This window comes from Leuciscus leuciscus (genome assembly GCF_965113295.1).
Source record: "Leuciscus leuciscus genome assembly, chromosome: 21".
In the NCBI taxonomy this organism is placed as follows: Eukaryota; Metazoa; Chordata; class Actinopteri; order Cypriniformes; family Leuciscidae; genus Leuciscus; species Leuciscus leuciscus.
Window position 1 is genome coordinate 28,713,073 of NC_138745.1, and position 22,494 is coordinate 28,735,566.

The 22,494-nt window shown below is 39.1% G+C and overlaps 1 protein-coding gene across 5 annotated transcripts in view; it reads right to left on the minus strand.

Annotated features, from left to right (window-relative positions):
* The window catches only part of bahcc1b (BAH domain and coiled-coil containing 1b), a 101,467-nt gene extending 80,479 nt beyond the window's left edge, over positions 1 to 20,988 (minus strand). The window contains exons 1-2 of one of the 5 annotated variants that reach the window (XM_082152305.1): positions 19,770 to 20,988; positions 11,066 to 11,398 (exon numbers count right to left, since the gene is read on the minus strand). In XM_082152305.1, coding sequence (XP_082008431.1) covers positions 11,066 to 11,237 — 172 coding nt within the window. In that variant the 5' untranslated portion in view covers positions 11,238 to 11,398; positions 19,770 to 20,988. Of the gene's footprint in view, positions 1 to 11,065; positions 11,399 to 13,429; positions 13,730 to 19,769 lie in introns of those variants that run through there. The other 4 variants (XM_082152306.1, XM_082152308.1, XM_082152307.1 and 1 more) reach the window with 4 other exon arrangements.
* Between the last annotated feature and the right edge of the window lie 1,506 nt (positions 20,989 to 22,494).

The following is a 22,494-nucleotide window of genomic DNA, read 5'->3' on the forward strand; positions in this document are numbered from 1 at the left end:
CGAGAGGAGCAGCGTTTCTGGCACCCGAGATGTGGAATCACTATAGCCTCGATTCACGCCTCACATCTTTCCCTCTTTCATCAGGCTGGACCGGCTCCATGTCCTGAACGTATTTGTGTGTGTGTGTGTGTGTGCGAGGGGGAGATGATAGGGGAGGACTGTGGGACTTTGACTGCCTCTGTGTTGTGTCCACAGCTGTGTGTAAGGCTCCTGACCTCCAAACAAAGCTCAGCACAGAGGAGCCACTATCTGGCAGGCATGATAGAGGACAGGCCTGCCCGACCAGACGTGCTGAGGGAACGAGCGTAAAGCCAGAGAGACAACACAGCACCCGCAAGGCCTTTGATAACCGCTGACGACTGGAGCCGGCGTCACACGCATGCACTCATAGCATTCATACAGACAGAAACTGCATGTACATGTATAAGAAAGTGTAAAAGCACAGATGAGGGTGAATATGTTGTCCATAATGACCCGTAGGAAAGAAAAATCACAAATGAGATCTGTTTCTTTGTTTCTTCTAGATAGCAATGAGATTAAATGAAGAGCAAATTGAGTCTCCTGCTTTAAAGAGATACCAACAATGATGAGGAGTGTTTTCCTTATCGTTGCAAACATGGCACGCATTCGCTAAAGAGTGTAGGCAAATTATTTATGTGGCTATTTTATTTTGTCCTGATTTCCGCCTGCTCCCTGAGAACTGCTTATTTCCTCTATAATCAGATGCAGGATGTTGATTTGAAGGACAAAAACAGGAATACAGGAATTTTCTGATCAAAATATGCGTGATGAAGCCCATAATCTATTGCGTAGTGTGGCTCTTGTTGCAGAGTTGTTGCATCTCACACATACAGCGCTGTAGTAAAGGATGCAAATGAAGCTCCTCGCATTAATGAGAATGCACTGCTGATGATGTCATTGCCGTGAGCCCTTTAGAGAGTCATTACACAACTTTCCCTTTCATTAATCAGACACACTTTGCCTTTCGTTTTTCCTGTATCTCCAGCTTTCCCTTTCTTTGTTTCCCCACACTCTGCACTTTCTGTTACTCATTCTTGCTCTCTCTCTCTCTCTCTCTCTCTCTCTCTCTCTTTCTGTCTTTTTCTGTCACTGTCACTGTCTTTCATTGACATGTTTCCGTGTGTGTGTCTCTGCAGTGTTTAATGTGCCGGCAGTGTTTACACCCAGACAGCGGGTGCAGCACTTTAATCTTGGTAGTGTCTATATGACATCAGCACTCTCGTTCAAGCATAAACCATAGTGGAGAGATCACACACACACACACACACACACAAACTCTCACATACATTATATTCACAAATATATCACCTGCTTACTTTCTTCCTTTCCTCCTCATTTCCTTCCTTCTTTCCTGTCTGTCCATCTATCCTTCTTTCCTTTTCATTCTTGCTTCTTTCCTTCTCATCCATTCTTTATTTCCTTTATTCTTTTATAATTTCCTTAATTTCTACATTTCTGTTCTTTTCATTTTCCTACCTTTCCATCCTACTTATCTTTTCTCCCTCCCTCCTTCCCTTTTCTTCCTTTTCTCACTGTTCTTTATCTTTCTTTCTGTCTATTCTTCCTTCCTTTCTGTCTATTCTTCCTTCCTCTCCTCCACCTTTCCTAATCATTTCTTTTCATTCTCATGTTCTTTCCTTCTTCCTCTTTCCTTGCTTTTTCCCTTCCTTCCTTCCTTCCTTCCATTCTTCTACCTGTTCTCCTCATTTCTTTCCTATTTTTCTTTTCTTCTCCCCTTTCCATGTTTCTTTGATTGCCTTCTCATTTTCATTCTTTACTTCCTTTTTTCTTTCTTTCTGCCAGTTCTTCCTTCCATTGCCCCACCTTTACTTATACTTTTCTTTCTTTATTCCTTTTCCCTTTCCTTTCTTTCCTTCCTTCCTTCCAATTCCTTTCTGAATTTTGTTTTCCTTTCATTCATTCATTCTTTTTTCCCCTTTTATTTGTCTCCTTCTATCCTTCCTTCATTCCCTTTTCCTACATTTGCCACCTTTTCTTTCCTTCTTATCTTCATTTTCCTTCCTTTTAAATTTTTTTCCTTTTCTTTTCTTACTCCCTTTTCCCCCTTTGCCTCACCTTTCCTAATTATTTTCATTCCTTCCTTGCTTTCTCGCTTTCATCCCAATCTTTCTTCCATTTCCTTCCCCCTTCCTTACGTTATTCCTTCCTTCCTTCTTTCATTTTCCCACTTCTATTCTGGGGTCCAGTGAATGATGAAGTCCTCTAATCCCCCTCTAACCATAGTATCAGTGAGAGAGCGAAGCTCAGAAACTCAGAGCCCAGAGAGGGATTACCAGCAGCCCCAAGTCTCATTCTGCTGCCCTGCAAACTCTGACTCAGGAGAGACGTATAGCAGTGCACACTCATAGTGCAGAAACCCCATAAGCAGCATCATCTTTAAAAAAAATTTTTTTTTTTAAATATTACACAAAGAAACTAGCTGTATAACTGGTTACTTGTCAGTAAGCAAAAAAAAATGTCATTTAAAGTAGTTTACAGTACTTTAATTACAGGGACAATAGCAGGTTGCACAGGTTAACCCCCCTGCCCAAGGGCACCATGATTCTCAGTAACGCACAGTTCGTGGGTCACCCCTATCTGGGATCACACCTGTTTGGGTCACCAGCCCAGAGCTATTATCACCAGGCAACCAATACCCACATATATGTGTGTGTGTGTGTGTGTGTGGGTAATTAAGCAGTTAAATAAACAAGCGTACTGATGTTAGCCGATACGTTTTTAAAGCTAGAGATCTGTTTATGGGAAAAGAGCGATAATAAGGGTAGGCTCATACACATGCTCTATAGACTTTCACACACACACACACACACACACATCCACACACTGACATGCCACTTTCCCTTGTCAACAGCCCCTCTGTATGTAGTCATGCATTCCTCTTCAATCCAAATCACAGTCATTATGTTGCCAGGCTGATAGCCGCTGAGCAGGTTTGTGTCCTAATTCAGCTGGCTGTGACCACACAGTACACCTGACCACAGATCAGCTCATACACAACAAAGCACGCCAGCCAAGCCATGCTCGTTTAAGCAGTTTATTGTTAAATCAGTGCATTTCGGGGGCCAAGGTGGTGTGGAGAAGGAGGACTCTTTTAGATTATTGGAATGAAACCCACATGTTTTGACATGTTGTTCGCTTCGCAGAATTTTACTTGTGGGAGGAGTGAAGCTGAGAATTCATGTGGTCAAATAAGGCTTCATTTTTCTGTGCATTCTGGGTAAAAATGGCAAGGCCAGAGTCCAGAAATAGAACAGGGGCTATTATGGGATGCATGGAAGGCTGGCTCCGTGTTCAGGCATGACTGTGTGGTCACGGTGGTCACGGCACTGTCTTCCCCCACAGCTAGCCAACCTCCTGCTGAGTCTGAGAAACGCTAATCAGAACCAGAGAGAGACAGGCAGAGAGAGAGCGAGACAGAGAAGAAAAAAAGCAAGCAAGCTCTTGCCTAAAAAAAAAAATAATAATAATGCAAACAAAAAGATTCGGGAAGACGATTAGGGAGGGATGAAAGTGAGCAAGGAAAACTCAACAAGCAATCAAAGCACGGGCCAAAGACAAAGGCGACGCGTCAACCAGAGTTTTGTTTTAATCAGAGAACATGAAAATATTCAGACATGTGGCTCAAAAGCAACAAGTCCCTCTCGAATTAAAGCCTTCGCTTTAACGAGAGAGAGGAGAAGGAGAGGAAAACAGAGAGAGAGAGAGAGAGAGAGAGCGTGTGTGTGTCCCTCGAGACTGATTAATATTGAATTCCTGATGCTAATCTTTGTTTTGTGCTTTTTTTTCCTTTACTGGTGTGGAAGCGACGCGTCCTTAAAAAGCATGCTTTATGTATATTTAATGAAGGCTCTGCATACATTTGGAGCGCTCGTCTTGCTGTGTGGTATCCCACCCTCGCATGATCACATACTGCCACATACTGCTCAAGATACCCAAATATCGAAATTTACATTGTGCCTTTTATAATAGTCATATGCGCCAGGAGAAAAAAATGTGTTTAATAATGCAAAATGATGACAAGCATAAAAAAAATAAAAATACTAAACGATAACTGCATGAATAAGGTAGTCGGATTCTGCTTGGATCTTGACTGGGGAGAACAAATGGAGGGAACAAAATGTCCCCACAAAGATGGCAAAATCCTTGTGGGCACATTTTTGGTCCCTATGAGGAAATCAGCTGATAAATCATACTAAGTGATGATTTTTGAAAATGTAAAAATGCAGAAAGTTCTCTGTGATGGGAAGGTTTAATGGTAGGGTTAGGTAAGGGGATAGAATACATTTTGTACAGAATAAAAATTATTATGTCAATGGAAAGTCCCCATAAAACACAATGTGTGTGTGTGTGTGTGTGTGTGTGTGTGTGTGTGTGTGTGTGTGTGTGTGTGTGTGTGCGTGTGCGTGTGCGTGTGCGTGTGCGTGTGCGTGTGTGCGTGTGTGCGTGTGCGTGTGTGTGTGTGTGTGTGTGTTAGCGCGCACCTGGTACATACAGGTGTCAGATGCCATTGCAGCATAAAATCCTTGATGATATTGCCTGATATCATCTCAGTATCTGATGGTGATGAGCTCAGCACAACTGTGAAATTATGTGTGCAATTGTGTGTGCCAAGGCGGGACGAAATTTGACCTTGGCGAGGACACACAGACAGATCGATTATTGATCACCGTATGCACACACATGCACAAACACAGAAATTATACAGCATGATTCAGAAGACACACATTCCAAAAAAAAAAAAAGGGAAGTGGATTTCCCAGTTCCTCCAAGCACACACTCAGGACTGTCACTAGTTTCCTTGTCCAATCACACATCCTCACCACAGAAATGGAAGCACTTTCAAGGTTTTGTTTTTGCAGCCTATTTAAAATGTCATTTCTCTCTACTATCAGACATCAAAGCCAATGCGGAGGGCTTTTATTTTCTAAGCCAAATCCCAAAATTGTTTCTCATTTACAAAAGCTGGCTGCAGGCCTAGTCAAAGTTTGGACTTAATAATGACAGCAGTGCAAGAGACAATGCGAGGGAAAGAGTGTGGGAGGAGAGAGAGATTCCCCACATGGTTATAATATGCTGTGGTGGTTGAGTCCATCAGTCGAGGTGTCACAATGAAAAGTAGCTCACAGGATGTAGCAAGCAGCATGCAAGCGCACACACGTACACATGAAAGAAAGAACGCATTCTGCTCAAACCCTGTACAAAAACGGTAAATTGACAGGGTTCAACAAAAGAGATAGTCTCCTGGACCGGGCCAGTGTTTATGTGAAGTTTTGTTTTTTCAGATACTTATTAAAAATGTTTTGTAAAAAAACAAATACAAACATATATATATATATTCTTTCTTTCTTCCTTTTTCCTTTCTCGCGTTCCTTCATTCCAATTCCTTTCTAAATTTTGTTTTCCTTTCATTCAATCATCATTTTATCTTTTTATTTGTTTTCTCATTCTATCCTTTATTCATTCCCTTTTCCTATATATATATATATATATATATATATATATATATATATTCCAGACATAATAAATTGTTTGTTGCATATTAGTATATTTTCTAATACTTATACAAATTAAACAATAACAATATATAAAATATATAAATGTAAATTTCTAGACAAAAGTCAAATAAAAAATAAAATAAAATAACAGGCCAGTGGAAATGTTGGCATGGCAAGTAAAATCTGATATATTGGCCCGACTAGCAGGAAAAAAAAAATCCTTGTTCAGCCTTAAGATTCAGTTAAGAGATTATTTATAACTATTCATACGAACATTAGACACTTAAACATTTGCTGATTAATGCGAAATTAACCAGAACATACAATGCATTTTAATCTGCAGTATAAACTAATTTTCAAACCGCTGAAGAAACCCCTTACAAATTTCAGAGAAGAAACGTGTAACCCCCTTAAGGAAATGTGTCAAAATGAGTGAGATGGCTGAAAGAATCACTTATGCTAAACAAAACAATAATAAAATGGAAAAAAAAAAAAAAATGCTGGGTGTTAAACTGATGAAATCCAAACAGCAATGTTGACGAGTCGGGGGGGGGGGGGGGGGGGGGCTGTTTTCTTGTGAAAATGTGAGGCAGTAGGAAACAGAGGAGGAAGAGGAGGAGGAGGAGATTGAAAAAGGGAGGGAGGGAGGGGAGGGAGGGAGAAAGAAAGAAAGAAAGAAAGAAAGAAAGAAAGAAAGAAAGAAAGAAAGAAAGAAAGAAAGAAAGAAAGAAAGAAAGAAAGAAAGAAAGAAAGAAAGAAAGAGGGAGTCTGACAGCTGTATAAATGAGCTCTGTAGCTCATGGCGCCCCAGAGTACTGCCTCATTGTTGTGCTGATCCAATGCACAGCAGATGAACCCAGGGTTTAAAAGTTGAAGTGTGTGTGTGTGTGTGTGTGTGTGTGTGTGTGTGTGTGTGTGTGTGTGTGTGTGTGTGTGTGTGTGTGTGTGTGTGTGTGTCAGTGTCTATTATTGACCCTTATTTGCTTGCATCCGTTATTAAGCTTAGCTTATGTGTGTTTGTGTGCGATTGTGTCAGTGTGCATATTACTAGCCCTCCCAGTGAGCATTTTCAGTTCTCAAGTATCAGTTGCACAAATCCAAGTCGGAAGAGCGACAATTTTCAGATTTGGTGTGAAAACACCGTATCATATGTCAGGTGTGTAATAGGTGCATATGCATGTCTGAGTTGCCATGCATGAAGGAAGAGTGTCATTTATTATCACTTCCTCATTTAAACCCTCCTGATTTGCATTAAATCTATAGCAAACTGTTTGTAAATGTCTTGTCAGCATAAAACAATCGCATTCGTTTGAGTAAGTACACCAAAGCTAGATTTGAAATTACATATCCAGTGTTTTAACATTTTAATTCCATAATCAATTTTTCACCCTCATGTTTTTCTTCTACAAAACAAGATATTTTGAACAACTCTTTTTTTTAAATGAGGGGGCAAAACAAAATTAGACCCCATTGATTTTAATGATATACGGTACGTCCAAAAAAATTGAAATTTTTCAAAATTGCGTGAACTATCCTTTTAAGATGAATGCAGGCTTCAACGTTTCGGAAAGCGCCATATTGGCCCTCATGAAGTTCACGGCACAGCTGTGCTTTTGGGGAACACAGTCCTGATCAATAGTCACAGACGTTGAAAGTGATGATATTCCACGGTGCTGCAGCAGGTAATACATTTTTTATAGGTGTACATAAGAAGGTGTACGTATCAAATATTAATAAATGATTTTCTGCCGACATTGATGACGTGCAGATGCATTGTTTGAGGGGCAGCGGTGATGGGTGCAGTCGGGCCAGGGCGTTGGGACTCTCTCGGCCTACTGAGGCACATCAAACAGTGAAAGAAGAGACCGTGGGGTGGAGGGGAGGGGGGGAACGATGTCGCTTCTGCCAACGAAGCTCTGCTGAATCACACACACACACACACACACATAGAGAGTGCCGTACACTCGCTCACAGCACTCAGCTGGCAGGCATAGTGAGTGGCGATGGAACACGCCAGGCTCTGTGCTACCAAGCAGAGGTAATTGGGCCAGATTACCAACCAGGTGGAAACATTCAGCCACTCTTTTTCCTCGTCTCCCTCTCTCTCTTTTAGTCACTTTCACTCGTCCCTTTTGGAGAAGCGGAAGAAACGCATGCCATTACGGAAGTTCAGGATGAAGATGGAATCAAACTAAACGTTCAATCCAAAATAGGGGATATTCCCGAAATGACCTAATTCATTTAGCATTCAGGCCCAAACTGATCCATTAGCTATAATTCAAGAGATGATGCAGAGACAGACAGGTAAAAGTGAGAGAGAAAGAAAAAGAGAGACTAACTAGATCCTAGGGAACGCAACTAATTTAAACTACAAGCCCTATCAAAGGCGAATGGCCCGGGGGCAGCAGTACCTCTGTGCGGAACAGGGCTGCACCGCGGAGGAACGAGTGGACGGGGAGGGTGAGACAGGTTAGGATCAACAGCAGCGCAGACAGCATTGTTAAATCAGGACTCAGGGCACACAGAAGCGAGAGAGGAAGAAGTGATATGAAAGAAGGCCAACCGAGGTTTGACAGGGCAGACCACTGCTTTTGCAGAAACATGACTGCTACAGCACAAAGCTACAAAATAACTCTCTGTAACACAGAGGGTGAGGGCGAACAACCACGTGGATGACCGTGACAGACAGACAGGGTGCCACCTAATTGAACTGCGGGATGGTGTTTGTCCCATCTGAGAATAATTAAATTATCCTCTCTCTTAATCCATCTACCAATCTATCAGTATTCGTCTGAATTGAACAGTTAGAAAATTGAAGCTCTGGCTAAAAGAGTATACCAGAATGCATTTCTTACTTAATTTCACAAACATTGAGGGACTTTTACACATTCCTCCCATGCTGCATGTCTAAACTCAATGGATTTCACTTTCTATGTGAGTGTGAGTGTCTGAAATAATCTAAATTCCCTGATCTAAAGGGAATATATATTAAATAATTTATCAATTATGAAGAAAATGTAATAATACATACAAAAGGGAGGAAAATATGCTTTTCTATATATATATATATATATATATACGCACACACACACACACACACACACACACACACACACACACACACACACACACATTAGTTACATTCCATTCAAACAATAAGGGCAAGACCTAAAACTAAATAATAAATAACTTTTGGAATGTAACTAATATATAGCCTATATATATATATATATATATATATATATATATATATATATATATATATATATATATATATATATATATATATATATATATATATATTAGTTACATTCCATTCAAACAAAAAGGGCCAGATCTAAAACTTAATAATAAATAACTTTTGTCCCAGTATATGATGTAAAATAATACACATATCATCTTATACTACAATATACTATCTATTCTGTATGAGCAGAAAAGACACCTGTGTTGATTAAAAAAGCCACAGCGGAAGAACAAGAATTTGATACGAGCGCACACACATACTCATACACACAGACACACATAGCCTACACAAGTAAATGATGCACCTGTATGGCATGAGCTGGCGTCCGCCTTGAGGCAGACGTTAAAGACATCTGCTGAGGATATGGAGGAAAGAAAAGAAAGAGAGAGAGAGAGAGAGAGAGAGAGAGAGGTGGGGGAAAAAAAAGAAGAAAAGGAGATCCTACTGTACACATTATCCGCGCGCACTGCCAGAGCAGCATTTGATGTGCACGCGAGACCTGAGCAGCACAACAAAATCCATCAATCTACCGGGGGTTCGGCTTTTAAAATGCATTCAGCTCGACGACAGTCGTCGAAGAAAGAGACAATGAACCGATTCAATACATTAGAGATGAAAAATAACGACAGGCTACATTTTCTCGAAAGCAGCTATCGTAAAAGAGGCTGTATTTTTTATAGAGTTTGCCTTGTGGACTTTCGTTGTTTGTCTCTGTGTGAGGCATTAGGACGAAGTTATTTGTGTAAGGAACAAATAAAAATGACTTTTAAGAAGGCAGTGCGAGGGAATGCAGCGGGAGGCCGGAGAGAAAGACAGCCGCTAAAGACCCCGTCAGTGCCCGCGCGCATTCACCGTGGGCCGGGGACCATCAGGGTCAGCGCGCGCTGTGATAGATCTCGCTTCTGAAATTTAATTCTACAGCACGGAGAACGTTATGAGTCCATTTCGAATTCGACTGAAAATACGTCAGCAGGGCTGAGCATACCGCCTATTCGACTGAACATATTTAATTTGAGTCTAAAGAACAGCAAACCCCAAATTGAAATACACTTTAAATTAAGTCAATTTTAAATGCTGAACTTAATAACACACCCAATTACATGCAAAAAATATATAATCTGATACAAAAAATAAAATAAAATACATTTAAGCGATATAAAACTAATCAAAAATATATATCGTCCTATATTACACTAAAACAACACCAACGGGAATTTATTTATTTCATGAATTGTTTAGAACTATTAAACTACTGAGCACATTCTTAAAAACAACAACACGTCAGTCAAAACGGAGTCTATCTCAACAATATGAAAAGTTAGGCCTATATAGCCTATAAAATGATAAATTGTGGAATTATGCAGGCTACATATGATTTTCTCAGTGATTACTAACAAAAGAAGCATTCACAGACTGACGCATTCATATAGCATACGAACTTATTTCTCATTAATAATCAAAATGCAAAGTGTACCTCTATCCCAAAGGTACACTGAATGCTGGAGACACTTGTTAAATCTAATGCATGTACTGTCAACTCATTCGCACCCCGTCACATCACCGCTCAATATAGAAACCGGATTTTCTGGTATTACAGACGCCTCTTTTAGCACACACACATACGCATACACACAGAGCTACTGACCCTAATCTGGGAGACTTCTCGAACCACAGCGCAGACACACTCACACACACCAAAGCGTGTGTTATTAACTTAAAGCAGCAAGCCACTCAAAGATGCACCCTAATAATTAACATAAAATCATGGGGCTTTACTAGAATAGATATGACCAAACAACTTGTTTTGTCAAAAGAAAACTAGATGTCTGAACGAGCGCGAAACAAAGAGGGCAATCCAGCTATAAAGTAACAGTTCGTTACTAACAAAACACTAAATTAATTAAATCATCAAAAAAAATTATTAACAAATATAAATTCCATTTGACTATATAGCTAGTAAACTTCTCAGTTAAGGTGGATGGTAATTTTCTTGTCCGCTTTCTTATGATACGAACTGCTATCAACTAGAAACGACCAGCTTTTTCGCAGCTCATGACAGACATTATGCAAGTAAACTGTTCAATAAAACGCTTTAATTCTGTCAGACGTGACTTACACTGAGTCCGTAGCAATTGCTTATTTCCAAAAAGACCTTCATTTCCCAATAAAAAGTAAGTAGGCTACAAGTCAACGCGCTTTTCTGAAGTTAAGCAATTTAATTCTGCTAAAAATATATGTTTTAAAAGCATCCACTTATCAACAGGGAACCACAAGCACTTACCTGAATGTGGAGGCATCGCTATATGTGAGGTGTAATATTTCCCAGGCTGGAAGTGACCGGGATGCTGCACTGTCGTGTGCCCGGCATGAGTGATCCTCGAGGCGGCTCTGTGAACCAGCGCGCCTCGCTCTGCCAAAAGGTGCGGCGGAGGAGCGAAATCCCGGCCTTCCATCCCGATAAAAAACGTTAAATCCGAAATCCAGAGCGGGAAACCACGAGAACCGAACCAAACGCCGCCCAGATGTTATAATTCCGTTAAGAGTTTCGGTTAGGTCTTGCATTCAGCACAGTTTTGGCTCTGACGGCCAAAAAAGTATGTCCCAGTCATGTTTTCTGCAACACAAAAATCATAAAATGTAGTTTCAATTACAAACCAGTTACACGAATGAGTGATGCAAATCCACAAGATCGTATCATGTTAGTATCCTTCAGAAGTGTAATGGTAATCCTTCATTGGAAACACCAGGAGTGTACGTCCATTGCTGCGACTGCTGCCTAAACTACACATTCTCCGCTCGTCTCTCTCATCTCACCACAATTGAGCGAGCTTGCAGCACACCTCCACTTTTACACGGAAGACTCACTGCAGGCTATATACCATTCAGAGAGATGCCAAGATCAAAACATTTTTACAGTATTCTTACGCATATGGAAAACTAAGGACTTCTAAAGCAAAACATAGGACAAAGCTAAACCAGTCGTTCTGTCTTTCACAAGACAAGATGAAAAAAAATCAAGAAAATCTATAATCGCTGACGTTTGGTATGACTGCTTCCATTGCAAACGGTTAATTATTTAATGCATCAAACTACAAATGTAATTTCTTCGTCAATTTTTCTCAGTCATTCCATTAAATTAATCTGCTTTGTTCGCCTGAACCAGGATTTCTGTAACCTTTGTATATGGGGTAACAGCACATGGATGATGGCGTCTATATTTCACCTCTGGCCTCCAGTCCTTTAGTTTCCTAAATCACGGGTAAAAGCAACATCTTGCGCTGTTGCAGATGAAGTCTTGTCATGGCAAAATGGTGCATTGAGAGAATTGTCATGGGGTGTTACTAATGCGCGAGATTTGTTTCAAAACATCCTCATAACATGCTTGCATAAAGTACTTTTGCCAGATATTGAACATTGAAAGGCAATAATTATAAAGTCTGCTCAATAGAATAACAAAAGCTCGCGCGAATGGTGCTCTCCTTATCTCACTTATCTCGCATCTTCAGATATTTGACGCTCAGAACGTTGAACGTCTGTTGGATGTTTCAGCGTTTTGCTGAATGAGGCCTTAAAACGTTGGAAGTTCCCAGTTTTGAGTGTGAGGATGGTTGCAGTGCCATACTGCAGTAGCAATACTACTTTCATTAAAAACACAAAAAATGAAAAGAGAGAAGTTGAGTGAGTGAATTGATGTGCACAACATTAGGCATCAATTTAAGAGAATTTTCCTCAAATAATGAGCATTCGCTAAATAACCTAGAATGAGCTCACTGAGGCACAGAATTAAATGTAGTGCACCATTTTTGCGCTGACAAAGGGCATTTATAGCAAACATGTATCATTTCTGCAACATCATGAAAAGAAATTGGGCAGCAATTTTAAAGCATGAAGTATTTGAACGCAGCAACCTCCCACTATAAAGTAAAGCCGAACTTTTAACGTTCATTGGGATCTGAGATCTATTAGACTTGGCTCGGAGGACGGATGGGAGGTGAGGAGGAGCACATGAAAGAACAGGTTTCCTAGAGAAGGTTTTGAGTGTTCGGAAATGCCATTTTAAACTCCAATAAAATCCAGACAATTTTATGAATCATGGTATTTCAATATAAAACGTCTATAGAATAAAAGCACGTGAAAACAAAAATTTTGTTAACAGGCCAATGGTCAGTTTCAATTTAATAAACAACTGTCCATTATTCAAGTGTAGCCTACAAAGGTAAAAGCGCGTATGTTCTTCTGCCATCACGTCCATTGCATAGCAGTTTACAGATGGAAGTCGAATTTAGTCTTTTGTTAAGATTGTGTATAATTATTCACACTTGTATTTTTTACATTACTAGTCGATAAGACATTAATGTATTCCCTCTAAATAAAATTCCTTCTTTATTCAAACAGAAATTCAGTCTTGCTCTAATCTTCTATTATTATAATGATAATGATTATTATTATCATCATCATTGCTCAAACAAAGCAACAGAGTCGGATGAAAATAAAGGGATATTTTTCTTTCACCCCCCTGCAACACAAACTCGGTAATTTTGTATAACGCCAGATGTTCTTTAAAAAAACAAAAAGTAAGAGCAGCTCTTGAAGGCAAATGTTTATTATTGCACGCATATAAATACAATATAAACGAATTACTTACTGGTAAGTTATTCCTTGCAAAACAATAAATGGATTTAAAAAAAACATAATACAAAAAATACGCAAAAGAGAGCAGAAGCAGAATAAAAACATTTGGAAATGGTTACATCCTAGAGTCTGCTGATTGCAGTGCGTGTGCAGTGCAGAAGTTCGGAGATGCACCGTAGTAGTAAGAGCTTCTGCTGAATCGAGCCCCGTACAAGCAGTCAGAGGCTCTTTCCTGAATCTGCTAGTGCCACTCAAGGAGAAGAGGGGGAGGTGACTGTGGGAGCAGTCGCGCCCATTGGTCTAATACCTACATGTCAATAAGCTCGTGCAGCGCGCCCCAGGATAAACAGTGGCTCCGATTGGATGGCGCTCTGAGCCAATGGCGTGTCAGCTGGATCAACTAAACAAAACGGCGGGCGCTTTATTTGAGCTTTCCTGTCTCGCGACTAGTTCAGTGTGAGGCACGACCACATGGTTGCTTATGCAGCCTACAGTGCCATTATTTAAATGACTTCAAACTACACAAGAAACGCAATTCACAGCACTTGAGTTTTTAACAAGCGGAAAAGTAAGCCTTGCAAACATGACAAATTATTAGTTGCCATTTTAAAGCCTATTGATTATTTTAAATGATAGCCGGTGTGTCTCATTGAGTATAATACAAACTAACTGAACAATGATAAAATGGGAATTTTAACATCAGCCAAACGTAAATAAACTCTCTTTCTTTTTTTTAACCAATTTGTGAAAATACAGTATCATTCAATGTAAAGCATGTCACTGCACGCTAGGTTTAAGGAGTTAAGAAACAAATTTAACCCAGATCACATCAAGATGGGAAATCACTTAAAGCCCAAACTACGGTGCAATGGCAAACAAAGAGTTAAAATCCTGGGCCTCGTCCTTAAAATTGTTTGATTGGTTGGCGTGTTGCCAGAGCGCTGTCAATCATAGAATGTAAACAAGGCTCTGATTGGCTGCTGTCCAGTCCGCACTGGGCTGCCTGAAAAAAGCAATTACTGGCCTTGCGGTTTCAAGGCGGCCCAGAGCTGGATGATGAAAGGAGATAAGGAGGGGCGGTTTCAAGGCCTCCCCTAGGCGAACCTCGTTGGCCCCAAAGCTAAAGGAGAGTCAAGAGTGACTTAATCAAAGGGAATGCGTTAAAAAGGGGGAAATTACATGTTGTATTAAATTTAAAGTATAGATTCTCGGATTAATATCGCTTAATTCAACAGCAACATGACAATTCTAATACATGGAATCTAAAAGACTTAAGACACGAGAAGGCTGAAATGAAGGCAAAAGCGACCAAAACGAGCGTGCGTAGCTAACTGAGGATTTTTTTACGATGAAATTTAAACAAAAAACTTCCCATTGACTGCGACTTATAACTTTGAGTGGATATTTCATAACAGTAAGTATATATAAACTAACCGTAAAATATAAACTAACAATTAAACGCTAAACGATGCCGTTCTTTTTTTCTCTCGGTACAAATGCAATTCTGCAAAACCTGGGTAAGTGAACTGGAAAATGATTATTAACAGAAATTATTACATTATTGTTGTTGTTTGTATTAGCCCACAATGCATTCTTATTAAAATATCTACAATAAATATATACTGTACTGTTTTGGCTTTGTTCTTCTATGTTTTTTTATACTCTGCAATTATTCCTTTCTTCATTACCTCTTTAAATTCAACCCATTAAACTTCATCCAGCAAAACCTTCTGCGTAGCAACATCATAAACTATAAGGGCAACTTCAGATAAGCCATTAGAAGAACTGTAATTTCATGAAAATGTAGCCTACTATACTTTTTTTTTGTTAAAATCTTGTATCCATTTGTAATAAATAAATAAGGGGGAGGCGTCGACCACCATTAGCTTTATTGGATATAGAATATTACGTTTTTAATATTTGCTCAATATATTTGGGGAAAAAAGCATAGGTATATATAATGATTACCAATATATAGAGAACAGTTATAATGTGCTATATTACAAACCACATATGCTTGGTATTTTATATATTTTACATATGGGTCTGCATATAGCCTAGTTACAATTTTTGATTTAAAAATGGGCTGATCATTGAGGCCATCTAAACAAAAGAGAGAAATAGAAAGACAATAGACTTACTAAAAAATATATAATTACTGGAACTTTTTGAATGAAACGATAAAACATTCCATGATGTGGTGGAATCAATTAATAATCAACAGTTCAATAAATCATTCCATTAATGTATAAATTGTTTATGATCCTGTAGGAGTGGGGCTTGTTGTAAAGGAAAGGGAAAAGACAGATAAAGAGAGAGAAATAAGGTCAGTCCTGAAAGAAAAATGCCACGGTGAATGAGATTTAACAGAAATGTTGGCCTCAGAAGTATGAAATCAAGAAACGATCCATAAGCAGAAGCTCTTAATATGACAAAGTGCACAGTCATTGTGTTAACCAACTCTACAGTACGTGTTACAGAGTGTGTGCTATGCCCTACCGCCGACCCTTCTATCCCCAAAAAAAAAAATGCTGGAAAAAACCAATAACATTGGGGCAATAAAGAATTCCGTTCTGCAATACACAAAAAGGTGCAGCGCTTTAAGCAGATATCGGCACTTAATTTATTTAGTGACAAGAAAGACCCTTTTATTGTTGGGTTTTTATTGGCTCCTTTTCGCAACTTGAAAGGTGGGGGTGGGGTGCATTTTTAGTGGTGTGCGGATAACACACACACACACACACACACACACACACATACAAGCAGCCCATGCAAACACACGTTTACACACAACCAAATGCACTCTCTTTCTCGCATGGAGGCTCGTCTAAATACATATAGCCTACATGTATACCTGAACACAACCTCAGTGTCTGTTTCTTTCTGTCACACACACACACACACACACACACACACACACACACACACACACACACACACACACTCCACACAATCTCCTCTCCCCACGCGCGTACACACATTCTTACTTTTTTTTTCTTTCACTCACTCACTCACGCACACACAAACAGACACACACTGTCCATGTGCCAGCGCGAGCTGCCCTACTGTGGGACGCGGGGATAATTAATGCGGAGTGACTGATTGCTCTCGAAACAGACCAGTCCTGCGAACGGCATTGTCCGTGATCAATGAAGCGTCTCTGATTGACACTTTCCCTCCATCTTCCAGCTACATTCAAACTACCGGAACGGGGCGTTTGTCACCAGCGTATAGGCCAAGGGTGCGCAGAGACGCAGTTATTGTCAGGCCTAAGTTGCACACCAGTTTTAGATAGTGCGAGATCCCAATGGTCTGCCTTTGGCAAAAGAATAAGACAGAGGATGCCTGAATACTAGAGCCCACTCTGATTCGAATGTATAAACGATGCTTACATGCGCATACACGTCCATGTAGGTTAGGGGATTTTATGCGAGTCCGTCGGATGAATCATTGTGACAATGCACTCCATAACTGGTGACGAGGATGGAGCATGTTCAGTCAAGACATTCATTTCGCTCACTGGCCGGAGATCTGCTCGTAAAATTGCACGAGAAACACGATTTTAAAACATCCGGTGTATTGAAAAAAAGTAGGCCTAATTAATTATTGTGTTAACCTATAGGTATTAATATTGTATCATTTAACTAACGTGAAGTGTAAAATGTTACGTTGGTGTTAAATGATACAGGAACATCAAATTATTTTATTCCTTAACAGAACTTGATTGAATATAGCATGCAGGCGTCTTAAACCTATAGCTCTAAATTAGGTTGATTGGTAGCTATTTGGTGACCTCTCCTCTCATTTGGATGATTTAAGTTAGGCTACTGCATTTGATATCCAAGTGAAATATATTTGGAGCTACTTTTGAACATTTGCAACCATCAGAATTACAAAATTCTTGTGAAATGACTTGGCCTCTGGTAAGTGTCAGGCATCAGGGACGTGCATACACGGCTTGGACAAACGGTTTAGAAGGCCCAATGTATGTTTCAGGACTTGTATTTAAAACGTGGACATTATAAATAACCATTTTTAGGCGTAAGAATATTTAGTTTAAATTTGTGTTTTGTGGCCCGTCGTCGTTGATCGAAGCGTTATTTGTGTCGATGACAAGAACTTTACAAGAACTGTAAGGTCTAATGAAATCAGCGATGCAGAAACACGCACAGTTGATTTTAGCAATCGCATATGAGGGAGTAATATTAGACAGACCTGACACCGAAGTCAAAACTCCACCTGAAACGATGAAGAGACAAGCTAAATCAAATGTAGCTATTTGGAAACCCAACCCTAACCCTAACAACCGAAGAATATTTTGGGTTTAAGACAGTACAGGCCTAGGGATAATTTTTGAATGATAAAAAACAACTGCCAATAAGGGTGAATACCGACTAGCTGCCTTTTATAAATTCCAGGGAACGGCGTTATCGATAGAAAAAGAGCATCTGTGTCCAATTAAGGGAAGTACTGCTTCACCCCCATAAATGGCACAAACCTACCTCATTACGACCTGTTTTATTGTAAAAGCGAGAAGTCAAACTATAGAGAGGTAAATGAATCTAGCAAAATATCACACACACACAAAAAAAAAAACACTTACACACGTTTAAAAAAAAAATTCAAGAAACTTTTTGTTATTACCTTGCAAATCTCCCTAGGACTTTAGAACAGAAGCACAAAACAACGTAGATGAAGGGGAAGTAAATAGGCTACTTGCCGTTGATATGCACCAATTATTGACTGATCCATTTATAATGAACAAGAAACTGACGACTTACCACCCAATGTGCTTCATTAATGAGACTGTCTTATAAATACCTCAGTTTAAATTCTGTGATAATTCATAAAATGTCTCCTTAAAGCTTATCTCCCAAATTTAACGTGACTAAAGAATATTAATCGGATGAGTGGTCTAATTGCTAGGAAATTAGTGAATAATATTAGCAATACCTATTTCGAGTAATCTTCGTATTGTAGTTATACAGTTGTTCAAAATACGAGTTACAAAAGTAGCCTATGACCTAAGTAGGAATGACTGCGAGCTGTTATATTGCTCATTACTGCCATAAATCTAAAACAAAGTAGTGCAACCATAATTAAATAGGCTACCTTATATACAAATCTTATGAGAGATGTAGTCACACAACGCAGTATAATAGTCTACACTGTTTGCATTCGCGATAATGAGTCTGTATGTAAAGATTCAAATAAATCCTTGAGGGAATGGCTCAGCACATGCTTTTGGATTGTCAGTGGCCCACTCGGTTTTGACACGGGACACTGTGCTGTTTTGATCTGAGTATAGCCTATGTAGCCTATGCTTTTATCACAGCCTGGTGGTTGTCAGATCTTCATAGTTCCTCTCACAGGTATGTATTCAATGTTTTACACGTTATCAGTCGACGTAATTGTCCCTCCTGAAGGCCCTTGATACATGTTGATTTTTATGGGAACAAAAATGAGTCATTCCGAGTTTAATTTGGTTGTATAAACAAATGTATAGCTAGTATTACATTTCACGAATGGCTCAATCCAAACAGACTGAAATAATATGAAATCATATAGGCTACCATCAATACATGTTTCGTTTAACAGCAATAATGTTTTGACCCTGTGACCAAGTAACCTTGGTGAGCAAAGCAATAATGCAAATGACTGAATTCGAATGAATGAATTACTTGAACTAGCCTACTAATCGACCATAGTATAGATGTAGTTAAACATTTAGCATGTGAACGGAAACAATAAGTATAAAAGTTAAAATAAATTATATTTAATTTAATATAATTTATATGTATTCAAATTTTAATTTTTTTGTGTGACGTAAACTATTTGAGAGCCCAGCACAAACAATGAAAAAGTCAGAACAATCAAATATCCGGTCAAAAGGCCCTCTCCCATATTACACAGAACGGCGTGTCTTTTGTGGGCTACCCTAATAGAGATAAAAATCTTCCGAGATATAACACATTAGTATCTTTCTAAAATTCCCATATCAATTGTAGGCTACAAGTAAATATATTGTTTAGGCATTAAAATACTGAATTCAAAGCCAGTTTTAGAAAAAGGCTTGACTTCTCAAAAATTGATACAAGTCTCTTTTACTGACCGCTAAATAGTTCTTGATCGAATGGTGTATGTCCGAGATGAAAGTGTATTTTAATGTCAAGAACAGCCTTGTAGTAAACCATTAGCATATTTATTCTGAAAACCCATATACCTTCTGCATAAAGGACACAAACATTTACGAGTAGCCTAAACATGTAGGCTATAGCACGATCTTCTCAATACTTCTGCAAAAGTCCTTATGGCTGAAATAAATCACAATCAGATGAGTAGAAAACACCTACCTATAAAAATGGAAGTCCATCCAGACAGAAAATATTTTTTAAATAAGAATTGACTATTGATTTATGCGAAATGGGGAATGCGCCCGTGATCTGGATTCAAATCTTTCATCAAGAAAAAAGCCGTCTGAAGTGTCCCTTCCTCGCGCGGAGCTTTCTAACTAATCTTAACAGCCTTTGAAAAAAAATAGAGGCTTTTTAATTTATCATGACTACTTAGTCATAGTCTAGTCCGGTAAAAACTATTTAAAGCCTAAATGGTATATAAAAGACACTTGAATGGTTTCTGGTTGTTGAAGATATATCTGAAGGTACGGAGCAAATCCGTCCGAATAGAGTCAACTGCCTCCTCGAGCCTCTATAATCACAAATTTATGGCTGGATGACGCGTCCTCTTCTCCCACAATGGAGCTCAGTGACATTAAACAGAAAATTGATGGAGAGGCGAACGAAATTTAATCTGCTGTCATATCCAGACCATTGCATTTTTGCCTCATTTAATTAGGGGAGAGGGCACGTGTCTCTTGAGCATACCCCAACTCCTTAACACACCTTGAACTGTTCTACTTTTTTGCATGTTTGCACCGAACGGGACCTTGGAAAAGATTAGGAGGAAAGCGGCCCCTTTCCTCTGCGTCGTATAGACCTTGGATACTTAAATCAGATCTTCTCCACCATATTGGACTTTCCACATGATCTGCAAAAAGAACCAAGCCTACCTTAATCGGACTAAAGTAGCCAGTTTCATGTGGTAACTTCAGGAAATTAAAATACATCGCAGACGATCCGCGAGTCGATCGTGACCACGCGTGCGAAATTAGCTATAAGACATTGAAACAACTGTACAGAATATTGATACTTAAAACCGATTTTAACGGTTGTTTTTCAATGTACATACGCGTTTTGTAAAGGGTGCTGCAGCTGATACAATGCATTCGACAAATCCAATGTGTCCGAGAACAGATGTTATGTAGAGGAGTAAGATCAGTAGGCTACAAGAAACACCACAAACACACGTTCGCTTCAATATGTTGTTTACTTAAATAACTACAGATTTACCTTGAGGAAACACAGGCAATCCATTACAAAATACATTTGTTGTCCTGAAAGAAAAGCAATGCCCGACTCTTACAAACAAGTTATGTTTTTACATCCAAAACAGGCTATTTGCCTTGAAAGCGAGGCGTATTTCCCACTCATCCCCGGAGCAAAAATCTGCCCCCACCCCTACCTTTAAGGTCACCGCCCCGGGAATGATGACGTCTGAAAATTAACGCTTTCAGGCCCGTGAGCACTGATCGAGTGAGACGCAAGACTTTTAGCTTTACACAAATATATTGATATAGTGCAACTTTGGCATGCACTTACAAGTTAAAGGACCAACTTGCAAAGGGTGAATGCTGTACTGCTGAACAGGCGTGCAGTTTAAAGGTGCACTCAAAGCTAAAAAAGTTTTACACAAAGAAACAAACACTTTTGAGAATATCATTAAGTGATAAATATCATTAAAGTGATGCAGGCTGAGCCTCTTTAAAATGTATTCAAAATGAACCTAACAGCAAAAGTGATAGAGCTAACTTTTCTCTTCTAATGTGCATAACAAGCATTGTCTATAGGCCTACAAAACAGTCTTTCATATACAATAACCAATCAAGGCAAGAATGTTAAAGAAGGCTGACAGAATAAAGACCGATCAGAGTGGATATACCAATAACATTATTTGCTTGCTTATTTCCAAATTGAAGCCGAAAAAGGCAAACGAGAGATTAAAAGAAATTTGTAATTTGGGAGATTTACTCTGTCAGACTATTATCAAGACTAAGGGTATATCATCTACACGGAAACAATTGTAAACATTTTTTTACCAAAAAAATACTAGTAAACTTCACAAATAATTACAAAGAAACAGCAAGTAGCATTGAATTAAATGTAAAAATGTGAAAGACTAAAACAGTACTTTCTAGTAAAACGTACTGCAATATTTATTTTAAAAACTCAGTGTACATATATATGAGCTGTAACTGCATACAAAAAAATAAATAAAAATCAAACCTGACACTTTTATTGGTTTAATCAATATTGATTTACATATTAACCTCCCTGAAAAATTCCCTCACCGATTGCCAATGTTTATAAATACCCAAAGATGTTACAACTTGCTCATGAAAGTTCGTGGAAGTGCAGAAATGTGCTGAATGCAATAGTTTTATTCATTACAGTTGTCATATTATATTTATCAGAGGTGGACATTCCATGAGCAGGCCTACCCCAAATGACAAAAAAATCTGAGACAGATCTGCTAGCATGCATATACTGTACATCCGCACACTTATAATTAGCAGTCAAAGTGTATTTAAACAGCATTCCTGACAAAACAGACACCACGGCACATCTGCATTTACTGCGTATACTGTGACTTATATGGACGCTCGTGTTTAATAATGCAATTTCAAAAGGGATCAATCAAAGGAGGACAAGAAAAGTCAGATTTTTCATGGACACAAACTTAACCCCAAATTACCCTGCTGTACCGTTAAAGACGATGTCATTGGCATGACTGCAATGGCAGAAATTATAAACATCATCTGTTTGTGTGGTGAATATTCTTAATGACTGTGTGTTTTGGGCACTTCCTTGTTTGTTGCATAAACATATGTGAATGGTAAGTGTTTGAAGGAGAGAAGCATGGAATAATTAACACTATTGTCTGCACTAAGCAAGCTTCGGG